The 24,615-nt window shown below is 44.4% G+C and overlaps 1 protein-coding gene across 1 annotated transcript in view; it reads left to right on the plus strand.

The window, feature by feature from the left end:
- Positions 1-24,615, plus strand: part of CFAP47 (cilia and flagella associated protein 47) — a 3,369,192-nt gene that overhangs the window by 313,264 nt on the left and 3,031,313 nt on the right. The window contains exons 10-11 of the mRNA XM_069639370.1: positions 7,213-7,435; positions 16,930-17,082. Of these exons, the coding sequence (XP_069495471.1) occupies positions 7,213-7,435; positions 16,930-17,082 (376 nt within the window). The remainder of the gene's footprint in view (positions 1-7,212; positions 7,436-16,929; positions 17,083-24,615) is intronic.

Below are 24,615 nucleotides of genomic sequence, written 5' to 3' on the forward strand. Positions count from 1 at the left end.
GTCCTGAATTTTCAAGGTTTCTTTTTTATCTGAATTTTATTTTGGAGTGTGCAGATTTTGTTAGCTAAGACCTGTTGGATATCTCAGCACCAGGACTTGTCCTTAGTGCAGTTATCCTGTATGACTATAGGCGACTCAAGTTCTTTTAGTATGGAGAAAAGCTCTTTCATACTGGAGTTAGATTTAGCTATACGATGGTCATACGAGTTGCGTTTCGCCTGGCAGACTTCCCTTTTGTATAGCGTGGAGAGAGAGGTTAATTTGGCTTTGTTGTCGTTTGAAGGGCAGAGCCTCCAAGTTTGTTTGTTTATTCATTTGTTAAGCGCACCAGACTCGTAAGTAAAAGGGCGCAATGACAAGGAAATGCAAGGCTTACATGATTACGTATACACAGGTTACAGACAGGATATATACAATATGAACAATAGGACTGAAGCAATATTGCATGATTACAGGATATATACAATATGAACAATGGGGCTGGAGCAAGGGTGCAAGCACTAGGATATAAAACTTATATGGTTACAAATGCATGGGCTGCAGTATTTACATAAAGAAAGAGTATAGCAAGATATACTGTTTCTTGATTGCAGGATAGTGTCCTCAGGGAGAGGGTGATGGGGAGCTAAGGATTGGTGGCAGTGATATGCTTTATTAAGTTTTTCCTGAAAAGTGGATATGGTTGGTCAGCTCTCAACTCCTGGGGCAGCGAGTTCCAGCTTCTGGCTGCCTTAACAATGAAGCTGGAATCCAGTGGTTTCACTTTTTCTTTTCAATATGCGTAGGTCTCTTAACTGTGGTGTAAACCATTTATTTAGATGAGCTTTGGGTTTACTTGATCCAAGTTTAAGAGGTGCCAGTTTATCGAGTGTATAGAGCATGATGTTATTGAATTCATGCACTAGGGTACTAGGATCTGAGTTTTCAGATAGAGCGTTGAGAGTGGGTAGGATAGCTGGGATAACTTTCTCTTTTGTGATACACTTTTTATTTCTGGTTAGGCATGGTGGCACTAGTAAGGGGACCATCGGTGTGGGTCTAGAGGTGCCCAGGTTGAAGGACACCAGTGAGTGGTCTGTCCAGGGTAAGAGTATTATGGAGGAGATGGTGGCGGAGCAATTGTAGTCTGCTATTCAGTCTAGTGTTCTCCCCTTCAAATGAGTGGGATTGTTGACTTTTTGAGTCAGGCCTAGCGCGTTAATCATATTGGCTACCACCGGGGCATTCTTGTCCGTAGGGTCTTGGAATCCTATATTAAAGTCCCCAAGTAGGAGTAATTGAGAACAGGGTTTAAGGTTATTGGTAAGTAGATTATGGAGGTCCTCCTCGAAGGTGCCTAGAGGACCTGGAGGTCTGTATAAGAGATGGATTGTAAGTGTTTGTGAATTATTTATCTGGAGTTTGGCCGATAAGGTTTCAGATGATTGGGATGGTTGAGTAGGTGTTAGTCTGAGAGAGAGGCTCAATTTGGAAATAATGGCAATACCGCCACCTCTTGCGCCCTCTCGGTTTTGTCAGTCAATCGGCTAGCCATCTGGGATGGCTAGCATAAGTGAAGGTCCTGCGGCATTATGTAGCCATGTCTCCGTGATCGCGAGAAAGTCAAAGTTGCTTTCTGTGATAAGATCAGCTATGTCAAGGGCATGGGCGACAAGCAATCTCACATTAAGGAGTGCTCCTTTGATGTATGGGGTTTCCATGACCACTTTAGCTTGGATGGGCTTCACTGTGGATGTGTTAGATACCTTAGGGTGGTTATGGAAATTGGGCAGGCATTAGAATTGGGTGCGGCTGGTGTCAATGACAGTTTAGTCAGGTTAGGTTTCCTATTCTGCTGATATTTAGTTTTGAGGTTGGTGGAGGGTAGAGACCTTCGGAGAGGTTCATGCAATTTAGCTAATTTAGCACGGAGTCTAAGGTTTCTGCAAGTGTGTCACATGGTAGAGATACGAAGGACATTGTCCCTAGGGAATTAGTGTTGGGCTGTATAGATTGGCTGGGGGTAGCATTAAACATATCTGTCTTGGTTAATTTGGTCAGGCTAACGTTAAGTGAAGGAACTAATGGGAGCTCAGGCAACTGAAACAGGCTTCTACAACTCAAACGTCTGTCTGTGTCCAAAACATATACTTGTTCTCACAACTAAAGATATAGAATGTGTAGGGATGTCAGCAAACAAATAAACAGTATTCAAAATAAAGTTCTGAGCTTCTCCCAGCTTCTGGCTTGCGTTTCAGCTTCCCTTTCCCTAAGTTCAACACCGTTCCATAAAAAGGCCTCGGGTGCCCTTCCCTAAATTCAACGCAGTGTAAAAAGGCCTTGGGCTCCCTTCCCCAAGTTCAACACAGTTCACAAAGTCTTGGGGTTCCCTTCCCCAAGAAGACAGTTCGTCTAGCTTCCAATTCAGTCAATTCAACCCCCTCAGCTTTCAATAATGATTCCAAATTCACTTTGTAACCTTTCCAGCTTTTCAACAATGCACGTGACTTGTTCCTTTCTTTAATCAATTTAACACTGGATAAGCACAACATCTTCAGTGTCTTGACTTCCTTTGGTTCTCTCCAAGTAAGGGTTACTCGGTCTAGGCGCCTTACAGGTCACACAACGGATAATTCTTGGCAGTCTGTTATTCTCACTTGTTCTCCTTTGGACTTCCTTGCCAACACAGGCTTCCTCTCTGAACCTGTGACATTAGTCCACTTCCAATTCTATTTCTCGTGGGCAGTCTCTTGACTCTGCCACAACATGACTTTCACGCAGTTGACTGTTTTTTATTCCTTGCCACCATCTTTATTTTACACTATCCAATAGTGATTATCAGTTGCTTTTCACTTGCTTCATAAGCTCTCATTACTGGCTTTCACTTGGCTCATACTTTCACACTGCCCATCAATGCCAATTACTTTCTTTTCACTGTGTTTATGACTGCTCATCACTTTCTTTTCACTTGTGCAATATTTTGCATATACTTTGCATATCTTGTCCTTTGTTCGAGATTCAATAACTCATAAAGTACTTTGCAGCTTGTTCAGTATTCAATAATCTTCTATTTGGTCTTGGGTCATTCAATACAGGTTTTCATTTGAGCGGCATCTTCCTCTGCCCAAATCCAACCCCTGGAGCACCCCAGCATGAGTGTTCCCTCTCTGTCACTCACCGGTATGTGGCTGCTCCCCCTGGTGCCTTTGTTTTCTTCTCCAGCTTTCTATCGCTCCCTCTTCACTTGTCTGGAGCTCCGGTGAGCAGCGCTCGCCTCTTCTGAAACCTGCTGTTGCAGTCTGCAACGTCCTGGAGTCTTCTGTGTCCCACAGCTCTGATTGTGGACATACGGCACAGGGTTCTGCAGGTCTCTCAACCATCTTGTGGCCCACTCTGGCCTCAGCGTCTTTCTCTTTTGCAGTGCTCAGCGTCCTTTTTCACCGGCCCCTCTCCAGCCTGCTCCCCATCAGGTTGATGCGTCCTCGTTCCCAGGCTGGTTTCTCCTTTCCTCCCATCTGTTTCTCCTTTTATGCACCTGTAGCCACTCATTTGGCTGCATCTGCAAGTCCTTTGAATGACCACAATTAACCTCATTAGTGGGACTTGCCTGACCATTGTAGTAGTGCTTCAGTCATCTTCCTCGTCTGGGTACCATGGTGGTGTGCACCAATGGAAGTGTGCTAACTCCCAGTTGCCTCTTCCCCATCCCAGTCTTAAAGGAATATGAATGTGTGACAGTTGGTGTGTATGAAAGAGGGGTAGACTGATCACCTACAAAGTTTGGGGAAGGGTAGGGTGAATTTTGACAAGGGAAACACGGATACCATGTCTAACCTAAATACATCCTCTCCCCACTCTCCAAGGTCCCTCACCCAGGTGATCCTCCCTCGCATATCCACCCCCAGGGCCGGGATCCAAAAGCGATGGCCTTTCCCTGGCCACCTGAGACGAGTACCCAAGGGGAGTAGGTGGGCGGATGCCCTCAGCTTCCTCACACTAAGCCAACTTGGAACATCATACGATTTCCTATATCTGAAAGGCTTTCCTACTTCTGTTGTATTAATGGAGCATAAGCCATTCTTCATAAATACTTTAGTTATTTGTCTCTTTTGTGTTCAGCATATCCTGAATAAGCAATTGGACATTGTCATTTTTCCATTTCTTCATATTTAACTACAGAGGTGCTTCATTTGTAATTCACATTTTTTAAGTAATGCCAAGGAGGGACATCAACCAACCAAGCACCAATGTCAAAACATATTAAAGAACAATTAATGCACAAAGAGCCACATCATGAGAAAAGTATTTGTAACTTGAAATGAAAACACATGAAAAACAGCCAACAAATGTTTCGACCCAGTAGGGTCTCTTTCAAGGCTAAACAATTAGGACATTAAGTATGCAACTGATTGGGTCTGGATGTAAAGGCAGTAAGGACGTGTGCACTTGATCGTCGTGTGGTAGAATCCTGAAAAATCCATATGAGGATAGCGGTTGCAGCAAGATTTTAAAAAAGTACTCTGAGTTACAATAATCATGAGGTCTATTTACCCTAGTTGTGTTCAGCTTGTGTCGGTCGTGGATTAGGGCATTCATCCATCCAGCATATCCATAAGCAGCCAGGAGTATTTTCCCTCATTCAATAGATCAAGTGGCAGTTAGGGGTTTTTGTTGTTGCCCCCTTGTTATTTAATACATTATTTGTTAGCCTCTAAAACGACAAGGGGGTTTGCTTTATAAGTGAAATCAAATGTATACTCCCTTTCAATAATGGAAACTAAGTTTCCTTCTGTGCTTATCAACATTTGCCGTTGGCATCTGTGCTGGTGAAGGCAAAAAAGCCAAAATAGATGACATTCCAGTTGACCGATGGCAGCCTGAGACGTGGGGTGGAGAAAGTAGAATGAATCTTGCTGAGAGGGCCGCAGAGGGAAGATCAGAGTAGGGAGTGTTGGTAGAGCAGTGTGATGGGCAGAGAGGAGATGGGATGAGGCATGGAGTGCAGTAAAGCCCCAGACGAAAGTGTGTAGGGTGAGGGGATTCAGGGACCAAATATGGCAACGGAAGAAAGGGCAAGGACAGAACACAGGAAAATAGTGCTTGTCTCATCTGCTAATGACCATGCTCCCCCTGTAGCGATTGGCTAAAGCATCAGACTAGGGTGATAATTTTGGAAAGAGGAGAGCAAGTCAGAGTTATTCCTGGCAATGGCTTTGTGAATCACATGTAAGGGTGCAGAAGGAGGAGACTGACACACAGGTGGCATAGTGATTGCTATAGACTTTTATTCAATATAAAACGTAAGAGAACCTATCTTTTCCTAGGTCTTTGAGGAGTTTCCCTGCCTCAACTAAAGTGTTAATGGGTCTGTCAGGATGTCTTTGTAACTTGGAATCCACCTTCCTGTATCAAAATATCCTTATTTCTATCCCCTACTTATTCTATATTATATTAATTTCTATTCAGAACACTGAGGCCTACGGGTGTGAGGCGCTATACAAAAAATATATAGAATAGAATATCAAAACGTCCTTATTTCTGTTACTTACACTGCACTTCTAACTAAACTAATGGTTGCACCAATGTTCTTGGTCCGGGAGAATGACTCCCTCCTCCTGGACTGGATGGTACAGTTGTGGCTGCAAGTTCCTCACCAGGTGGAATGACTTCCCTTCCCCTGGTTTTAGTACTTTGCAAACAATGGATCGTTGATCCTTTATCACTCTATATCGGAAAATTCACTATTCCTTCACTCCAGGGGGAAGGACTCCCTTTGCCTGCACCACTGGTTTGATCCTCTTTGCAAGTTCAACTATTAGGAGAATGAATCCCTTCTCCTGTTCTTTGGTTCTCACTGTTTTCCACACAAACAGCCAGGGGGAATGTCTCCCTTCCCCTGGCCTTTCCGAGGCTTAATTCACAGTTCACAACACCAGGGGGAATGTCTCCCTTCCCCTTGCCTTTCTCTGGTTTATTTCAAAGTTAACAACACAAGGGGGAATTTCCTCCTTTCACTGGCCTTTCTCAATATATTTGGTATGGCAAACCTGGGCCACTCTCCTGCCAGGAAGATTACTTGTAGAGATCTTCTGTGCACAAGGGTCCCACACCCTTGTTTCTTATGTTTTTGCACTCTTTCCGTAGCTCCTACCAGTTTGCCCGACCACTGGTGTACCTTTCTGGTCTCTGCCGGTGTCATTCAGTGGTTTGCGTGGTCTTCCGACCTTTACTTTGGGTTTCTTGCCCCTTTTCTGGTTCCCACATCTGCTGCTGAATTTTCTTCTTCTCGGGTTGCTTGTCCTTTCTCGCCAGCTCGATCAAGGCACTCTTGCTTGCCCGAACCTCTGTTCTACCAGCTTTCCTGCTAATCTTCCCATGTTGGACCTGGTAGAGACACCTGAGCCTCTTTGCTCGCGCCCAAGTCAGCGGCATTCTACCCTTTGCACGCTGCATGATTCTCTCGCTCGCGGGTCCTCATGGGAGGGTTGGACAAAAATGTAAGTCCTTCCCGTCTCTTTTTGTTAAATGAGCGATGATGGCTAGAATGCTAATTCCAGTTCTTGGGAGGACTCTTCATTGTTCTGCACCTCATACTCATCTCAGTACCTGTCCAGGAGATCTTCATTGTCATCCCTGCTCTTTCTCGTCTCAGTAACTATAGGTTATTCAGCCTCACATATATACATGGAAGTGTGTGGTATGGATGTGAAGATGGGTCTCATGGACTGAGGGAGGTAAAGGAAGTGGGTGGAGGGTGAGTGTTGTTGTACCGCGTTCTTCCTAGATGGTCGTCCTTGTCCCCAAAGGGGGGAGTCTCTCCCCAAGAGATCCTCCTTCTGTGTAACACCCTCAGGGGGATGATTGGGCAGTGGCCTCACCTCCCTGTCTTAATGGGAAGCGGCTCCCCTGTGGGGAGAAGTGACTACATCTAAGGATTCCTCACACACCCTTCTCGGCTTGAACAAGGCTGGCATAAACCTGTCCCTTAAGAGCCAAGTGTTCTTTAACAGATACAATTTCAACCCTCCATTTTTATTTGTTTTTTTATAAGGTTATAGGCACTGAAACAGTTGCTTCCCAGTAAACTATTGCTGCTAAATCAGAGCACAGATCTGTAAGCACAACAGGCAGCTCTCCACACCAGTTGGTACTTAGTTTTCATCTAGATGTTGCATCTTGTTGTTGCTTTTGATCTGACTCAGAAATACAATTGTTTTGTTATTGTGATTTTAGGTATTACCCCAGTGGTTTCAAATCCAACTGGGCACTTTATACGTGCTCCACCTGAGGAAACTGCAATCTATGCCGCATCAGGAAGAGTAGCCATGCTCAATTCTATGCAAACACATATCCACAGTCACCAAAAAGCAAACGAGGCTGAGACACATGCATTGGTGGCTTTTCCAAATGACCGATCAGCCAGCATGCGGCCCAGTGACCGGCAGAAAAAATACAGGTAAGTTGCAATGTATCAGACTATTCAAATGTACAGTCTTCATAAATTGCACACACTTGTATGTATACATAATCATTCATATTTTAATTTTCAAGCTTCTATTTGATCTTTGCAAAGTGTTTTCCTTTTAGAAAGTTGCTTTGGTACCACCATGGGATAAGGTTGTATGGCACTTTACTTGCAAAAATGGATGTGCCAACATCCAAGCATGCTTGCCAAACCTGGTGAAATTTGATGAATCTATTTGTGTCTAAAATGAGGGTAATTTCCATATACCCAAAAAAGAAAACCCACGCTTTCAGGGCAAATATTTTGAACAGGTCCCATTTGGAGGTTTTAACAAGTACTTAGTTCTGGGGAATTGGAAAGTACACAGAATCTCTAGAAAATCGAATTGGCTAATTATGAAAGGATCTAGTTGAAAAATGGCAATGTTCCAAATTAGGAAGTGTTCAAAAAGATTATTCATGGAAGATATTTAACTTTTATTTTAATGGTGGGAAACATAATCTACCATGCAAAACCAATTTCTTTAATATAAAACGAATTTCCTATATGAACCCTGCAAGATTTTTAATGAAAAGCTAATTTTGCCTGAACAAGAAGTGGAAAGCATGCATTCCAAGCAAACATGCTTAGAAAATAGACAAAAGCCTACAGAATGGAACACAAATATGCAGAAATGGCCTTCAATTGCTGTTATGACTTGAGCAAAAAAACGAAAATTCTGGTATCCACAGAAAAAATGCTGGACACTTTAAAACATACGAATATGCAATACATACTCTTGATACCCATACAAAATGACAACCCAAAACATTCTGAAAATACAATCGTTACAGTTAGCTTTCTGATAAGTAGAAGCTTAAAGTCTATAAACATTAGAAATGAAAATCGTATGGTTACTACACTCAGTCTAACAAGTAAAATGCTGAGCGGGTTAAACGCTTGTTGCTGTGATCTGTGTTTGTTCTACCTTTCGCAGCTGCAAATCCCGGCAAGGCTAACTCACCCTTTCATCCTTCTGAGGTCGATAAATGATTGGGTAATAATAGTATTGTATGTAAATATGTCTCATGTAAAGCGCTTTAGATTAAAGCGCTATATAAAAAACAATTATTATTACATTCCTCAAATGTGAGCACAGTCCATCATACGACAAGTCCAAACATAATTTTCACTACATGATTACTTCACAAAACTTGCTTTAAACATTAGCATGCATCAGTACAATAGTTAAGCAAATGGTGTGAAGTTGTGTGGAGTGAGTGAGTCAAGGTTTGACATGTACTGTGATGGACTTAGATTAAAAAGTAAATGTATTTAACAAATATAAAAGGGTTTGCTAAAAACCATAACATTGGTAGATGCTATTCTAGAAAAATGTTGCATCAGCTGATATATACACCTTGTCTTTTTAAGTAAAGGAAATTAATTAACCAAAATTCTTTGGTTTCTCCTCCCCTTGGATCTGACCGCCTCAATTTCTTAGGCTTGCTCCAGTTTTTGTCCGGTTTTACAGGCGCATTGCAGTTGTGCACAATGAGTTGGTGTATCTCCCATAGAAAGTTTTAATTCAGGATAGAAATGTAGGAACCTAGGTTTGGTTAGGTTCTGGTGAAGACTGGGCGGAAGAGAATAACTTGGTCTTTGGCCTGTTCTGATTTTATCCTTAACTGGCCGTATTCAGAAAGATGTTCCTTTCCCAAGCCAAGACGGTAGTAAGGCATTGGCGAGCTTACTAATTCAGTCAGTATAGAACGATGACAAGCATCCTATAACTGCCTTTCATCATCCGATTTTCAGTTACTAGGTTCCCTGCCCACTGGCTCCTCCCTTTTGGGATCTTTCAGCAGGGAATCTGTTAAATGAAATCAGAGTTCAGCAGAGCCTGTGTGAGCCACTATCCATTGTATATGGATGGGAGCTCAGGGAACTTGCAATGAGCCGTTAGTTTGAAGAGACTATTTTACTTCCTTCAATTGCGCGTTCTCTTTCGCCTTGCAAAGACACTTGGGCATCCTGCAGCCCGGTGGCATCCTGCTAGTACACAGCACCTTGAGCCCTTGCTGAGTGTTTCTGCTTACACGGTGCATTAGCCCAGAATGCTCCCCCCCCCCCCCTCAATCATAGACCTACCTGAAAGAGACGAAGAACCGTGTTCGGCTATTTGCAGCAATGGAACCACACACGCATTAGCGCTGGCACTGTTCTAGAATAACTGGGAATTATTTAGACATGTGGAGCACAGAGTTTGCAGCTTAAAACAGGTACAGTAGACCAACAAATCTACAGAACTATGTCCTTGAAGAAGTTTATCAATTGAGGCAGATAGTTCTAGCCAGCCTCCAGTCCTGAGGCAAAAAACAGTTGGACAGGTAAGTGGCCTTCAAAGCGATCAATGGAGAAATTCTGTAATTAGTCATTGTTAGCAGGTAGGCACAATTGGTGTGGAGCAGTATTTAGGGCTGTATAAGTTCAGTTTAGTTATTAGCAAACTATGGTCAACGTAGAAATATGCATCTCGTGCTATCTTAGGTCAGTCTTGTGGGACAGTTTGGCCCTTTAAATTCAGTCATCTTAGGGAGTGAGAACATTGTTAATACCAGCAGGAAAAATGTTTCACATTTTACGCTGTTCAGAAAGACCCTGGCAAGAGATTAAGCAATATGATCCTCCAGGCACTTAGCTGAGGAACACAGTTAACCTAATATTTTGGGTAGTGGGTTGGGAGGAGAACGGTACATGAAAAGAGGGTGGGAGAGCAGGTGAGTGTTTCTGTTCGTCCCATTTTTAGAGATCCCGGATTGTTGGTGAGAATCTGTTTTGTTTCAATTTTAGTATTGCTTTTCTTTTGGGATTAATCCATGGTTTTTAGATGTCTGAGTTTTTTCCTTCAAGGTTACCACACAGTTTGAAATGTATTTACTGCGTTGTTTTCCAAATAAACAATTTAATCTTTATTTTCGTTTTCTGGAATTTACAACTGATTAAGAGTGTAGAGTATTAGACCTCAAACTTGACTAGTCAGGGATGCCTAATCGTCATAGGTAACTCCTATTTGTTAAAAGGGATTTTGGAGATCTGTTTTGTGTATACAGAGGCTCCGTTCCCCTGTTGCTGAAGAAAGAAATGATGATGACGAGCCCTTATTAGTGTCGGGTTCAAAAGAGCAATCTGATGTAGGGATCTTCCTGATCCATATTTTTCTACTCAGGTCACATAAAAAGCCGACCGGTTTCAGTGGTATAGCGATGAGTGTCCCCACTTTCTTCAGGGCTAGTGACTCGCACATTTTGGTGTGCGGTCTGATTTCTTCTGGTAAGGTGAATCTTGAGTATTCAGAAATAGGAGGTTGCCCCAATAGAGCTGCTTTAATTCCATCTATTAGGGTCTCAGGGTCGAGTAGGATATAATTTGTGCTGTCCCGAGTCCCGACACATTTGCTTGTGTACCTAAAGTCGAATCATCAGTGTTCTATTTCCCACACATCAAACACGAGCCATATTTCGTCCCGTACCAGGTACGCACAAATTATATCATGCTCGACTCTGAGACCCAAATAGATGGAATTAAAGCAGCTCTATTGGGGCAACCTCCTATTTCTGAACACTCAAGATTCACCTTACCAGAAGAAATCAGACCGCACACCAAAAAGTGCGAGTCTCTAGCCCTGAAGAAAGTGGTGACACTCATTGCTATACCACTGAAACCGGTCGGCTTTTTATGTGACCCGAGTAGAAAAATACGGATCAGGAAGATCCCTACATCAGATTGCTCTTTTGACCCCGACACTAATAAGGGCTCGTCATCATCATTTCTTTTTTCACCAACAGTGGAACAGAGCCTCTGTATACACAAAACAGATGTCCAAAATCCCCTTTAACAAATAGGAGTTACCTATGACGACTAGCCATCCCTGACTAGTCAAGTTTGAGGTCTAATACTCTACACTCTTAATCAGTTGTAAATTCCAGAAAACGAAAATAAAGATTGAATTGTTTATTTGGAAAACAACGCAGTAAATACATTTCAAACTGTGTGGTAGCCTTGAAGGAAAAAATTCAGCCATCTAAAAACCACGGATTAACCCCAAAAGAAAAGCAATACCAGAATGGATACGACTCGAATTCGAGTGTGATATAATGATAGGGAAGATTCGAGGTCTCGATTCCCAACTCATGTTCTACATTGCGGATACCCTAGTTTCAATTTTAACCACTCACCCTTTCCTCCAGGTACATTGCAATTGCAGCCGAGACATCAATATTACCGTTGACAGAATGCTCATGCGTGTCTGTGGTGTTAAACGGCTCCGGTGGAGTTTTACAAGAGGAGAACTGGCACTCTTGGCTTTGTAAGGAAAGCATTTTTTCAGATTCTGGCCATTACATTGGATAGTCACCCTGCAAGACTAAGACTGGCTCTAGGCACAGGGATGCCCACCAACTGTGTGGCAATTTACATGGAATTTCCCAGAACTCCTCCAAGTCAAAAGCCATCATGCTTCCTGTGAACAGGGGTGGATGCTGCACAACATTTATAGTTTGGGACAGATGAATAGATTGGGGCCCCCACTTATTACAATAACTTGGTGTTAGGGAGAATTCTCTCTTTAGGCTGAATTTCCTAACCTAGTGAGTCCCCCAGCAGCTTTGCTGGATTTCTGGAGTTTGTTTTTTCCTCCTGCCAAGAGTGAGACTCTTTTTCTCCCACTCTTGGACATGATTTATGGTGTTCCTTTGACTGGTAATGTGTTATATGGGCTATGGGGTCCTTTACTCCATAGGGTCTCATGTGTTTTTACTATGTGTGTTACACAGCACCCTCCGTGCAGTAACACAGGGGTGTCATAGTGACACCCCACCATAGGCTCCATACCCTGGGACTGACTACTGTCTCCCAGGGCATGTAAAGTCACCATTGGCTTTACTAGTCCCAAATTATTAACAGAAACCAGTACAAACCATCATACTGTGGACGTACTGGTCGGGGCAATTCGATTGCCCCGGGGTCTGTTAGTCGAGGGGGCACGTCTCCGTCCCCCCTGATCGAGTTTTGGCTGGTGGCAGTGGAAACTACTTTTTATATTCGACCGCAAATATTATCCTATGGGATTTTCCCATTGTTCGAGGCAACCAACTTTAATTATTTAATTCTCATAGCCTGGAACATACCGCCGGTTTATTTAATTAATATTAATTCGCCCGTTGGTATTTTTTGCCAGGACTCGATTCTAAAATGGCGTTTCTGTTCTCTTCTGTGACTCCAACCCAAGTCGAGCCCTTTGTTTCACTTTTTGGCGGGCTTCTCCACAGAAGCCTCCAAAAGTGGTGCCACTCTGTCTGGGTACCACAGGGGGTTTGGAGGGGGTTTAGGCACCCTGGACTGAGTTACCTTGGTAACTCAAGTCGCACTCTTGTGTGATTGGCCCAAGTGGTGAGCCAGCCGGCTCACCACTTAGCATGTTTGATTGACAGCTAGGCTGAGTGAATGGGGGTATGCTGCATAAAAGCAGGGCTTTGGGGACTGTAACTTCAGAAGTCGCCACAGGACCTGGGAATCCGACGAGGGAGAAGCTGAGCCGACCTACCATGACACCACCGGTGGAGCCCTGCGGAACCGACTCACCACTTCCCGACGACAGAGAAGATCTCCCTGCTGGAGAGGCTTCTTCCCCTGACTGGTGGGCACAACCAGTTTTACCTTCCTTCTTCGCACCCCAGACCAGTTTGTGGTCGAACTGCCCGTGCCAAGCACCCCGGCGGCCGGATAGCCACTCGCCACTGAACCGCGAATCAACGGACCGCTCCTTGTACCTGAGAAACTCTGCGGCTGGTTTCTTCCCTGGCAGTGCAACAGACTCCTGTCTTCCTCCACGAAGAGATCCTCTCTTCCCCCGGACGAAGCACCGACTTGCATCCGCTGCCAGGAACAACTGCCCCCGCTGGAGTCTTCTCACCACTTTAAGGTACCGCGTCTGTCAGGCCTCCCTTTCTAAAGATTGCTACAAGGTAATAATAACCCCTTAACCTTCTGGACTGGGCTGGCCGCCTTGACCCTCTAACTGGACCCTTTCTTTGGTCCAACTCCTTTTTGAACCGTAACAAGACTTTTGTGCACTGCAACCGTGTGACCTTGGACACATTTCGTTTGATCCTCTTAAAGTGGATCCGGCCTATTGAACTCTAACTTCACGGTTTTACTTTGCCTTCCTCTCTTGTTATGTTCTGGTAAAAGTGTTGGGATCTGTTTCAACTCATTCTCTGCTTTTCTCTCCCTTTTAAAAACGAACTATTAGAGTGCCATCTACGTTAAGCGCTCACCGCTGTCTGAAAATAAGTGGGGCTTTACTTAAGACTTGTCTAATATTCTTTTAAGGGAGTGTATATCTTTTAGTGGCCGTGTTTTTGAATTGCTTACTATTAGTGCCTGTGTGTTTTTCTAGATGTGGTTTTAAATAAATAATTGTATCTCTTTTACACCAAGCCCTGGTCAGCGTTTATTTGTTCTATTGTGTTCTCTTGACCTATTGTGAATACTCTGTATACTGCCTAACCCTTCTTGAGGGAAGTCTGACTGCTCAGCTACAGCTACCAAGTGAATCTGTGTGGTACAGACTGCTACCAAGTGGGTTTACTGCCAAATACCTGTAGTCTTAAATCTTTTGCAGTGGTCCCAGAGGGACCTGCACAGGTTTCTGCCTAACACTTGGCCTCATGTGCTCTACCATCGCCCCCAGTGAGAGTCTACAAGAGCTCAGACCCCAAGACAGAGAGGCAAGAGAATCCCTTTCCCAGTCACTAGCGCAAACCCTGTTATCTCAGCTCATGTACACAGTGCTCTATGGGGACCAGGACACAGACCCGTGAAAGCGCTCACAGATGATTGGTGCGAGTGGCTTATACACCATAATGCTGTCCCGTGTTTGGAAAAACAAACCCTTATCATATTAAAACCACAGCATGGTTTGATAGACAACAGATGGGAGTTGAGCCACACGGCATGGTTGAACATGCACCTGGAAAATGGAGGTCTTAATCCCTCACCCATTGCCAGGAAGATAATACTTGAAGGCAGTTAACATTGGTAGGAAAATGAAAATAATCAGTCTAAGACCTTGGGTGTGGGTTGGGGGACAAGGGGGATTACTGGTTTATCTGGGAAAGCTTCCATGGAAATGGGGCATAGCCAGTCGTAAAACCTGAAGGGAAAGAGGCTGAAGAACTACCAATCATAAACATTATTGGTTAATCCGAAACAGAATAAAATTCCCCAGTTAGCGGCAAGGAGTGCTGGATGGGTTGGCTTACCTGGAGGCATGAGGAAGAGAGAAGAAGCTAGAAGTGGAAACCAGAGCCCCAAAGAGAAATGTAAACCTCTGTACCGAGGACAACATCTTGGACACTGGACAGATTTGACAGACAGACAGACAGACAGACCAAGAAGAGGAGAGAAAGCTGAGAAGTCTTCGGAGGGGTATAATCTTGGTCCCCGGCATGAGTCCGTGACTAGGAAGAATTCAGCAAGCCTGGTAAAGGTCTGACTACAGAGTCTGGAAGGAATCCAGCCACAGAGTGAAAACTTGCTAAGAACCTTGGCCTGTGTGGGCAACCCATGAGCGGTGAGGGATTCTCTCACAGCTTTAAAAAGCCTATGCAAGGTGGTAGAAATACTTGCTGATAGGCAAAGTTAAGAATAGACCTGAGCGCTATATCCCTAAAATGGTTACTAAATCAGGGAATCCTGAAGGGACTATGGTTCCACCTCATTCTGGCATAACCAATCCAGTGTCGCCACCAAAGCACCAACCCATTGAGAGATGGAGGAAACTCTATAAGAACAGAACTTGCCCCACTCCTGTGGGCCAGGATGTGGTGATATCTTCCTGTTTCAGCTGGTAGACAGTGCTCATAACTCTGGAGATCCTGCAAGCCTGTCCATCTCAGCTAAGGGAGATTTTCGGCCATGCATCCCTCCCACTGCTGCTTCCATGCTACAGGGGGAATATGCTCACTGAGCAAAGCACCTAAAGTTAACCAGTGCCTTTGCATTTGCAATCTGCACCTACAGCTGAGATCTTGGCATGCAAACTTCCCATTTCAAATGTAAGCATGGCCTACATAATGCCCCATATCACCGGATAGGAGCCAATGGTCGGTTTATAATAAAAAAAACTCACTATGTCCATGGAGGTGGAAACATTTAATGGGAATAGGGCAGGATCCTACTTTCACAAAGGACTATATTTCGGAAGTGTTTACAATGTTCTTATGTCTTGGCGAGAATTGTCAAATAATTGAAAAGTCAACTTCCCTTTAATAAAAAAGCATTTCAGCTGGATCCTGTCAAGCTCCCGCTGATCTGGCCTTCCCTTACTTGTTATGCTGCCCCCACCTAACCTCTATGCAGGGATCTGAAATAGCTGCTAGGCAGTGTGAGTGCTACAAAAACCCACAAATAAAAATATGACCTATTTTAGGATTTATTTTTGCATTAAATGCTAGTGAGAGATCCCCAGGCTGCTAGTCTACCATACCAGAAGTGACCAATTCTAGGAATAGGGTGCGTTTCTTAGTCTGGGCTATATTGTTAATAACAAGTGCTTTGAAGCATGAGGAACCCACCAAGAAGGTTTCATTGTTTTTTAGGACCAGGGTGGCCAGAACTGGATTGGAGCCAAATATATGGTAAGGGAGGATTTGATAACTGCTGTTTATGAAAAATCCTGTGCCTGTGTGTGCTGGACAAAAAGCAGCCAGTGCAGCTTTTGAGAGCAATATTTGCATTGGTCTGTAATTTGCAATCTTTGAAGTTGGTGAAGGCCTTGTAATGGTTAGCCAAAGCCAATGCACAATTGGTACAGGCATCAGTATATTGAAATTAACTTTGCCAATTTTACTTGGATGAATGTTGCCTATGTTGTTCACCAGTATTCTAAAGATCCTTGATCAGTCATTTCTTTGACTATTTAGCCATTATGCCCTTTTCAGGGCTTGTGAGTTTATAGTGGTCTAATCTTTGCATTTCTGCTGAGTTAATATCTTATTGCCTCCTTGGGGATATAGGCAATCTACTGAAAGACAGTGAAGAAAGCCTACGTTTGGAGGGAAGTCTATTGATCTCGTTGCAGTGGCACATTAAATCCGATTTTGGTTAACCTGTCACAATTCCAATGTATGAAACTATTTCAGGGTTACATGACCACTAACACCATTGTGGAAGTCTGAAGACAGCATTGACAACTGTAAACCTCTTAACATATTATTGCATTTGGTGACTTGATTCAAGTCTAATTGAACTTATTGGTTGCCACTTCAGCTATGAAATAAAAAAAAAATACAATTTCTTGCAAGAGAGTGGGGTTTACTTAACCCTTTGCAACGCCACAAGATATTTGAATATGCTAATCCTGAATCCTTGTACTTGGTCATTTGCTCTTGAAGAAAAGTCTTGCTTCATGCATGGGTGTATTTCTTTCTTTTTACTCTTAGAACAATTTTTACAAAGGTTGAAAGACACACCTATGTAGATCCCGATTACGCCTACACTGATGAGGAAGAAGCACAGAGGCAAGCTCACAAGGATCAATATGCTGAATACATTCGCCGTTTAAGGGATGGACGATTGCAAGAAGAAGCAACCAGGTAAGAGCTGTGAAGATGAGTGGTTCTAATTTTTTCCCCAAAAATGTTTCAAACATTTGAGTTCCAGGGTATCGTATGGAGGCAGCTGAATATGTTGGGAGTTGAAGTGGTTAACATGCTATTAGCAGGGTTCAGTGTTGCTTGCATCCATGTTCAGCTTAACAAGGTCAAGATATAGTCAATCTAGACATGGCTGAGAATGACAAATAGGAATAGGTGTAAGATTTATATGTTCCTCTAACATGTAGGCTGTAGTTTCTTATGGTCTGCTATTGAATTGAAAGCAACACCTTTTCAGAAAGTAATTTAATTGTATATGGAATGTGTTGAGTATGTTTCTTTGTAGCCTTTTTGTTAATGATGCTTTGATTTCTAGGTATGTCATAATGCAAATAGTTCTAGATTAAGAAACATCTGGGATGCTGGTATTGGATACTAATTATGTGGCAACATTTATTTCCCACCTTACTCATCCAAGTCCTCGTAAACCTAACTGTCCTTTATCCTTCTGTTCTGCCTCCCTCCTCCTCCCCTTCACCCCAAGGCCCCTCTTCACTGCAATTCAGACCCCCGGAAACAAAGAACAGTAATCTAGTTGCAGGGTTCAAGATCTCCCACAAGAACCATTTTCTTCCCTAGAGAGTCTTAGTATGCTGCTGTATCATTTCCCCTCAATGATCCCCAACCACATTTCCATATTTTGGTGTGTGTGTAAATTGTGTTGAATTGCAGTGTCGCAATCCCCACAAGGGACTTACCCAGGACTGCCTTGCGGCAATAGTGGGGCTGCCCGCTGGAGCGTGATGGCGACAGTAGTGGTGCAATACATGGCAGGTGGAGAAACAACGGGAGCAGGGATGGTGGCGTGCTCTGCTCTGAGGGATGGTACTGGATAAGAGACACTTTCCAGAGGCACTGCACAACCTCAGGGGAAGGCCCTGCCTTTTCCTTTGGCAGCATTACCATAAGCCACGGATGTTTGGAACACCATGGAGCCTAATGGAGGGCCCTGTTTCAAATCTCCATAGAGGAACCCGTGGAAATATAAGTGGTACTTAAATTAATACAATGAAAACCTGAGCCCCAAGAATCAGACAAATATTCAAAAGGATCCTAGGCTAATAGAAGAATAAATAAAGGGAAATAAAGAAATTAAAATTATGATTAATACAACAGAAGTCCAACTGGTGTGGCGTGCTGGAGTAAGGAGTCAGACAAAGGGGTGGCATGTTTACACCAATCCTTATGGAAATAATAAAGGCCCATCTTTACCCTATCTATAAAGGCTTTTCCCTACCCAACTAAAGAAGAACTTGGGTGCTCGTCATCAGGGTGGTTGTCAAACTCAATGTCCAAACTAACCTACTCTATCCCTACCACTAACAAGACTTAAATGGCTCCAGGAGAATGACTTCCTTCTCCTGGTGCAATGGCATCAGAGTATTTCGATTAGTCTTGGATACTAGATAAAGTTCTGCACTTGTAGAGAATACCGGTAGATTGACTCCCTTCTCCTGGTCCCAAAACTCAACAACTTCCATCTGTTCCTGGTCGACTTGGTCAGCCTCCTAGCTGAGTAACCCTTTGCCTTAGTTTCTGATTCAACAAGTTAGGTGAAAGAACCAGGGGAATGACTCCCTTTTCCTGGTTCAGATGGTTCGCCATTGGCTAACTTTGGATAGATTCCTGCAACAGTTTTTATCAACCTTTTCACTTCTTTCCAGACTTCTCTTGGGGCTTGTTTAAAAGTCAAACACTCCTGTTTCCAACACACCGTTATTTCTCTTCTTTCTCTCCCCTCCTCTTGTCAGTGAAAACAAGGGGAAGTGTTCCTGTAGTGTCCTTCATATCTTCTAACACTCTGGAGATTGTTCTCATGGCACTCTCTAGCTTGAATGTCCCTTGACAAAAATTTTGAGGGAGAATACTCCCAATATGTTTTTCTCTTTCCCTCTTTGACACAATGAGATGAGGAAGATCACTAGTGATGTAATCTTCAAACTTGATACTTCTATGCCAACTCTGGAGACAACGGAGATTACTCCTGAGGCTTTATTTCCTTTCAATAATCTTGATACAATTGCTGAGATGAGGGAGATTACTCCCGAGGCTTTCTTCCCTTTCGATATTCTTGATACAGTTACTGAGACAAGGGAGATTACTCCTGGTATCGTGTTTTTACTTCAGCACCCTTCCCCAATTCCTTACTGAGTCTTCTGTGACTCCCGTTACCTCTTCTTTGTTGGAGCCACATCTCCAGTTATTCCTGGGATGTTGGGTCAATGAGTTCCCAAGGAACGTTCTCTGCTTCTCTTTCCGCTCTCCGCTGCTATGCTTTGGCTCTGCAGTGTCCCTGGCCAGACGCTATCAGTGCAGTTAATGGACAGCTTGGTCCACCTCCTCGAGGTGACACCACTGTCGGTCAACTTCAAGTCAGGTCTGCTCTGGGTCAGCCAGAAAAAGACTCCTGCATTCTGCTGTCGACATCCTTCCAACTTAAGGTTTGCGTCCCGATGTAGCTTCTTGCTCCCAGGTTTGAACTTTCTGGTTCTGCTAGGCTTCACGCCTGCTTCACCACTCATTGGGTCCTTTCTCCATTTTTATTTACTTCAGCTCAGTCCTCCCCAGTAGAGTGCCAGTTCTTTGTGTCTATTGGGTATTCTTCATGCCTCCTTGCGGCCACCCCTTCGTAGTACCTTCCGTACTTGCCAAGGAGTAGTTTGATCAATCGTCTTCACAGTACTCCAAGAAGATTACTTGCGAGCAAACTGTATGTCCATTTTAGTCTTCCTGATCTTGTTGGTATCAATATTTAAGGGAGACAGGAAGGAGTATTACAATAGCATACAGCAGTGCTTTCAGATTGTTTCTCAGCAGATTTTATGGATTTCATAGCCTCAAGGTCAAGAGGGTTGGGGATTTCCATCAAGGAATGCGAGTCCTTGTCCACATGAGGTGAGTCTCTCCCTGTGAGGTCCCGCTTTCCACCACCTCTTGGGGAGAATATTGCGTAGTGGGCTCACCTACATAGGCTACGTAGCCTCACTGGGAAGGGCTCCCCTCCTGGGGAGAAGTGACATGATCCCATGAATTGCCACACTGGCCACTCAGGAGCAAGAGCCCAACACAGGAGGACCGGAGTGGAAACACCCCGCTAGCCAATGCTGTAAGCAGTGTTTTCAATCTGCAGCCAACAGGATGAGGAGGAGTGACTGGAGGAGTGACTCCAAATAAGTCCAGGAAGCAGTAACTAGGTCCACAAGTTGCAGAAAGACAGCTCTTTAATGCATGCAATTTTCAGCTGGGAAATCAACCACTCTCATGCGACCAAAAGGCTGAGGATTCTCAACCTGTCCACATCGGGCTACAGTTTTTACAGACAAACCACAACATTACAATGTATTGCAGACATTAAGTAGATGCAAATCCCTATTCTCCTACTGGCTCTCGTCATTTACAAACCTAAATATCAACATATATTACCCTACTGTGTTGGTTTCTACATTACATGTGACATCCCAAATCCATCCCCTTGCAGATGACCTAATAGGGCAATTAGTGAAAAGTGAAATTAGCATCTTTTTATGTTATGTTACTTTATATATATATATATATAACGCCTTATGTACCATTGGTATGGTCTGAAGGCGCTGGTAGGTTGAACGCCCTTGGGAACCGAACTTCGAGTCAGTAGAGAGAGTCAAAGGTGCGTGTGAGCACCGGATATGTGTGCAGCTGGTGTGCAATTCGTGTAATAGCTGCTTCTTAGCGGTAATTGTGGTGGTTGAGAGATCAAGAGTATGTGTTCGTTCTGGCAGGATTTATCCAGACCGATTGAGGCAGCGTTATGCCTGAGGAGAACGCCTGGCTGGAGGGTGCGCAACCAGCAGTGTTTAGTTAAAGTGATGGGGAGTATGAGGCAGATGTTGGTATGAGAACAGTTATACCGAATGGTGTCATAGTATCTGCGTTCTAGTTGAATGGTGGTGTAAAGAAGAGAGTAAGCGTGGTGATGTGATATGATGGGTTACATGCGCTTTCAAACGTTCCATGCACTCCAAACCATTCCATTTAAGTCGCTCCAGTCCGCTCCACGCACTCCAGTCCGCTCCACGCATTCCAATCCATTCTACACACTCCAATCCGTTCCACGCATTTGAATCCGTTCCATGCATTCGAATCTGTTCCATGTACTCCGATCCGTTCCGTGTATTTCAACATTTTTTATGCACTCCATCCATGTATTTCACCCGTACCATCCACATACTTCCCGGTACCTTTCACATATTACACCAGTACCTTCCACATACTTCATCATTTCCATCCACATATTTCTTCACCCGTTCCATCCACATACTTCACCCGTTCCATCTACATACTTCACCCGTTCCATCTACATACTTCACCCGTTCCATCCACATACTTCACCCGTTCCATTCCCTCTAGGCACTCATCCGCTCTACATGCTCTATGCACCCATCCGCTCTATGCACCCATCCGCTCTATGCACCCATCCGCTCTATGCACCCATCCGCTCTATGCACCCATCCGCTCTATGCACCCATCCGCTCTATGCACCCATCCGCTCTATGCACCCATCCGCTCTATGCACCCATCCGCTCCGTTCTTACACACTCCTCCGCTCCGTTCTTACACACTCCTCCGCTCCGTTCTTACACACTCCTCCGCTCCGTTCTTACACACTCCTCCGCTCCGTTCTTACACACTCCTCCGTTCTTACACACTCCTCCGTTCTTACACACTCCTCTGGTCTAGGCACTCTTCCGCTCTGCGCATCCCTCATGCTCTGCGGACTCATCCATTCTGCAGACTCATCCGCTCCATGCACTCATCCACTCCCCGCACTCATCCGCTCCCTGCACTCATCCGCTCCCTGCACTCATCCGCTCTATACACTCGTTCTTTCCAGGCACTCATCTGCAATATGCACTCATCTGCTCTACAAAGTAGTTCGCTCATACGCACTCATCCGCTCTATACACTCATCCACTCTATACTTTCCTCTGCTATATACACTCATCTGTTTTGCACATCCATCTGCTCTATGCACTCCAGTGTTCTACACATTCCTCCGAGATTTACGCACTCATCCGCTCTATACACTCGTCCGCTCTACACTCTCGTCCGCTCTACACTCATCCCCTCTGCACATTCATCTGCTCTATGCACTCCTGCGTTCTACATGCTCCTCCGCACTTACACACTTGTCCCCTCTACACACTCATCTGCTCAACACCCCATCCGCTGTACATACTCATCCGCTCAACATACTCATCCGTTATACACTCATCTGCTCAACGCATTTATCCGCTTAGCGCACTCATCCGTCCCACACGCTTCATCCATTCTAACGATTTCATCCGTTCCATTCACTTCGTTCATTCATCGTGCCTTACCGATTCAGGGCATGACACTTGTCATACGCACTGGATCCGTTCCGTGCTCTCTATCTGTTTCATGCACTATACTCGTCTCATGCACTTTAATCATCTATTCTGTACTTTCCATTTATGCCATGCACTCATACATTCGTTGTCATCTGTCTGTGTACTCATCAGTCTCTTGTATTCATCTTTCCACCCTCTTCTCTTTATTCATTTTGCACATTTTGTTCATTTTGTCCATTGCACTCATTACATCCATTTAATTAATTTACACCTCCTTACTGTTTTTGTACGATTTATTCTTTTTATCCACTTCACTGCTTTGATTTACTTTACTCGTTCTATTCTGTTTGTCCTTTTAGTTTGCATTAGCGGTTATTAGTTGTCGATTATTGTAGTAGTTTGTTGGGTTGATGTCACTGAGATGCCGTTATTCAGTTTGGGTCAGTTTGCGTACGGGTTGGTTTTAGGGGAAGAGCCAAGTTTTCAGTAGTTTGTGGAAAAACATTAGATCTTCAGTTAGGCGGATGTGGGGTGGGAGTGCATTCCACAGCGTGGGAGCCAAGGCTGAGAATGATGATCCGCCTAACCTGACTGACTTTGTTTTAGGTATGACTAGGAGACCGGCTGAGCTTGATCTTGGAGTACGTGGAGGGTGATAGGGTTTTAGCTTGTCTTGAAGATATTGAGGTCCGGTTTTATGCAACGCTCGATGAGAAATGCATAAGGTTTTGAAAGTCACCATTCGGCCACTGGAAGCCAGTGCAGAGTTTTAAGGGCTGGGGAGATGTGGTCTCTCGAGCCGAGTGCTAGTAGCAGTTTGGCTGCGGCGTTTTGTGCTCTTTGAAGTTTATTCAGTTGGTAAGCGTGGACTCCGAGGTAGAGGGGATCAGCGTAGTCCAGTCTTGATATAACAATTGATTGGACCGCAGAGAGTCTTTTGGGAAAGTAGAGATATGGAAAGTTGCGCCTAAAAGTTTTGAGGTGGTAGTGGCAAGACTTTGAGACGTTGTTGACTTGGTGCGAGAGTGTTAGGTCAGAGTCAAGGGTGCATCCAAGGTTTTTTATTGAGTTAAAGGGTGTTGGTGAGTTGCCCATGGCAGATGGGCAGGGTAGCCGGTGTGGCAGAAGTTCGGAGCTGCCACATACCATGATTTCAATTTTGGAGGGGTTTAACAGGAGGTGGCTTTAGGTCATACAGAGCTCTATGTCGAGGAGGCAGAAGGCGAGGTCTGGTCGGCAGTTGGGTTTTGAGTTCAGGAGTTTTAGAATTAGTTGAGTGTCATCAGCGTAGTTGTAACACAGGATGTTGTGTGAACGAATTATTGGTGGGAGGGTGATCAAGTAGAGATTGAACAGGAGGGCAGATAGGCATGCTCCTTGTGGAACTCCTGTGTCGACTGGCCGGGCTTGGGAGGAATAGGTGGAGAGTAGCGTTATTTGGTACCTATCTTTGTGGAATGAAGCTATCCATTTGAGAGCGGTTCCACGAATTCCTAGGGAGTGGAGGCGGTCAAGGAGGAGTGAGTGATCGATTCTGTCGAAGGCGGTGGATAGGTCGAGAAGGATTAATGCGGCGCATCCCGCGGAGTCTGCCATGATTTTAAGGTCATCCCAGATTGAGGTTAGGGTGGTTTCAGTTCCGTCTCGGGGTCTGAAGCCTGATTGTGCGGGGTCTAGGAGATTATTGGCTTCGACGAAGGCATTTAGTTGAGTGTAGGCGGTTCGGTCAATGAGTTTGGCAAGGAACCTGGTGTTTGAGATGGGGCGGTAGTTTTTGGGCTTGAGAGGGTCGAGGGAAGGTTTTTTTTATTAGAGGTTTGACATGAACCATTTTGAATGCGTCTGGAAAAATACCAGAGGAAAGGGAGTCATTTATGATGGATCTTGCATGTTCTCCTGCGCAGGTAGAAGCAAAAATTTCCTAGAGGATTGTGGCCGGGCATGGGTCTAGCGGACAGCCGGAAGGTTTGCGGGCAGAGAGAAGTTTGAGAAATTGTTCGGGTGATATTGGACTAAAGGAGTCGAACATTGGTTGCGCAGTGGTCGCAGGCTGTGGGTTGGCCGGTATGGGGGGAGGGTTGCCTGGTGGATGTAAGAGAGCCAGTTTGGTGGTTAGCGCATTTGT

The sequence above is a fragment of the Ambystoma mexicanum genome, chromosome 7q, assembly GCF_040938575.1.
Source record: "Ambystoma mexicanum isolate Mex_15411 chromosome 7q, UKY_AmexF1_1, whole genome shotgun sequence".
Classification (NCBI taxonomy): Eukaryota; Metazoa; Chordata; class Amphibia; order Caudata; family Ambystomatidae; genus Ambystoma; species Ambystoma mexicanum.